Here is a 646-nt window from a genome sequence, read left to right as displayed (position 1 = left end):
GATGCGGCGCTGCTTGAAGCGCTCGGCAAAGGCCTCCAAGTCGCGGGGGTCGGCGTCCACGTCGCTCATGCAGCCCATGTGGGCCGGCAGCCCGTGGGCGTGGGCCATGCCCAGCGCCGCCGGGTGCATGGGGTTCATGCCGGCCATGTGCGGAGCGTGGCCCGGCGTGGAGACCACGGCGCCGTCGGGGGCCGCCATGGCCCCCAGCGCCAGCCCCGGCGTCAGGTGCTCCAAGAGTTCCCCCTCCAGCGCCTGGTGCGGCTGGTGGTGGTGGTGGTGGGGGTGGTGATGGTGGTGGTGGGTGCCCGACAGGGCGGACGGGTGGGAGATGGGCACGGAGGAGGAGGAGGCGGCCGAGGTGCAGGGAATGGTGTTCATGGTGTGGTACGTGGCGTCCGGCTTGAAGGGGCTGTGGTGCGGCGGGTGGTGGTGGTGGCTCTTGCTCGGGGAGACGATGTCCACCGCTGCCAGGGCTTCGGCGCGGGCCAGCAGGCTCTCGTCCAGACCGCCGAATATATTGCTCTGCAATTGCAAATAGAAGGCACACATAACGCTCAGCAGGGAATTCGCCTCCCCGCGCACTCCGCCGTGCCACTAAAACCTTCCCAGCATGTTAAAAGAGAAATCCTGGAGAAGGGAGGGGGGG

At 68.1% G+C, this 646-nt stretch overlaps 1 protein-coding gene across 1 annotated transcript; it reads right to left on the bottom strand.

Annotated features, from left to right (window-relative positions):
- Positions 1-3: 3 nt before the first annotated feature.
- On the bottom strand, positions 4-549 carry LOC121365380 (POU domain, class 4, transcription factor 2-like; the record flags this gene model as incomplete). Its single annotated transcript, XM_041489512.1, has 1 exon — positions 4-549. A coding segment is annotated over exon 1 (546 nt), but the record flags the coding sequence as incomplete, so codon positions are not given.
- Between the last annotated feature and the right edge of the window lie 97 nt (positions 550-646).

Source organism: Pyrgilauda ruficollis, unplaced genomic scaffold (assembly GCF_017590135.1).
Source record: "Pyrgilauda ruficollis isolate IOZ18807 unplaced genomic scaffold, ASM1759013v1 scaffold9473, whole genome shotgun sequence".
NCBI classification, from domain to species: domain Eukaryota; kingdom Metazoa; phylum Chordata; class Aves; order Passeriformes; family Passeridae; genus Pyrgilauda; species Pyrgilauda ruficollis.
The sequence above is the reverse complement of the archived record's forward strand: the minus strand, read 5'-3'. Positions and strand labels throughout refer to the sequence as shown.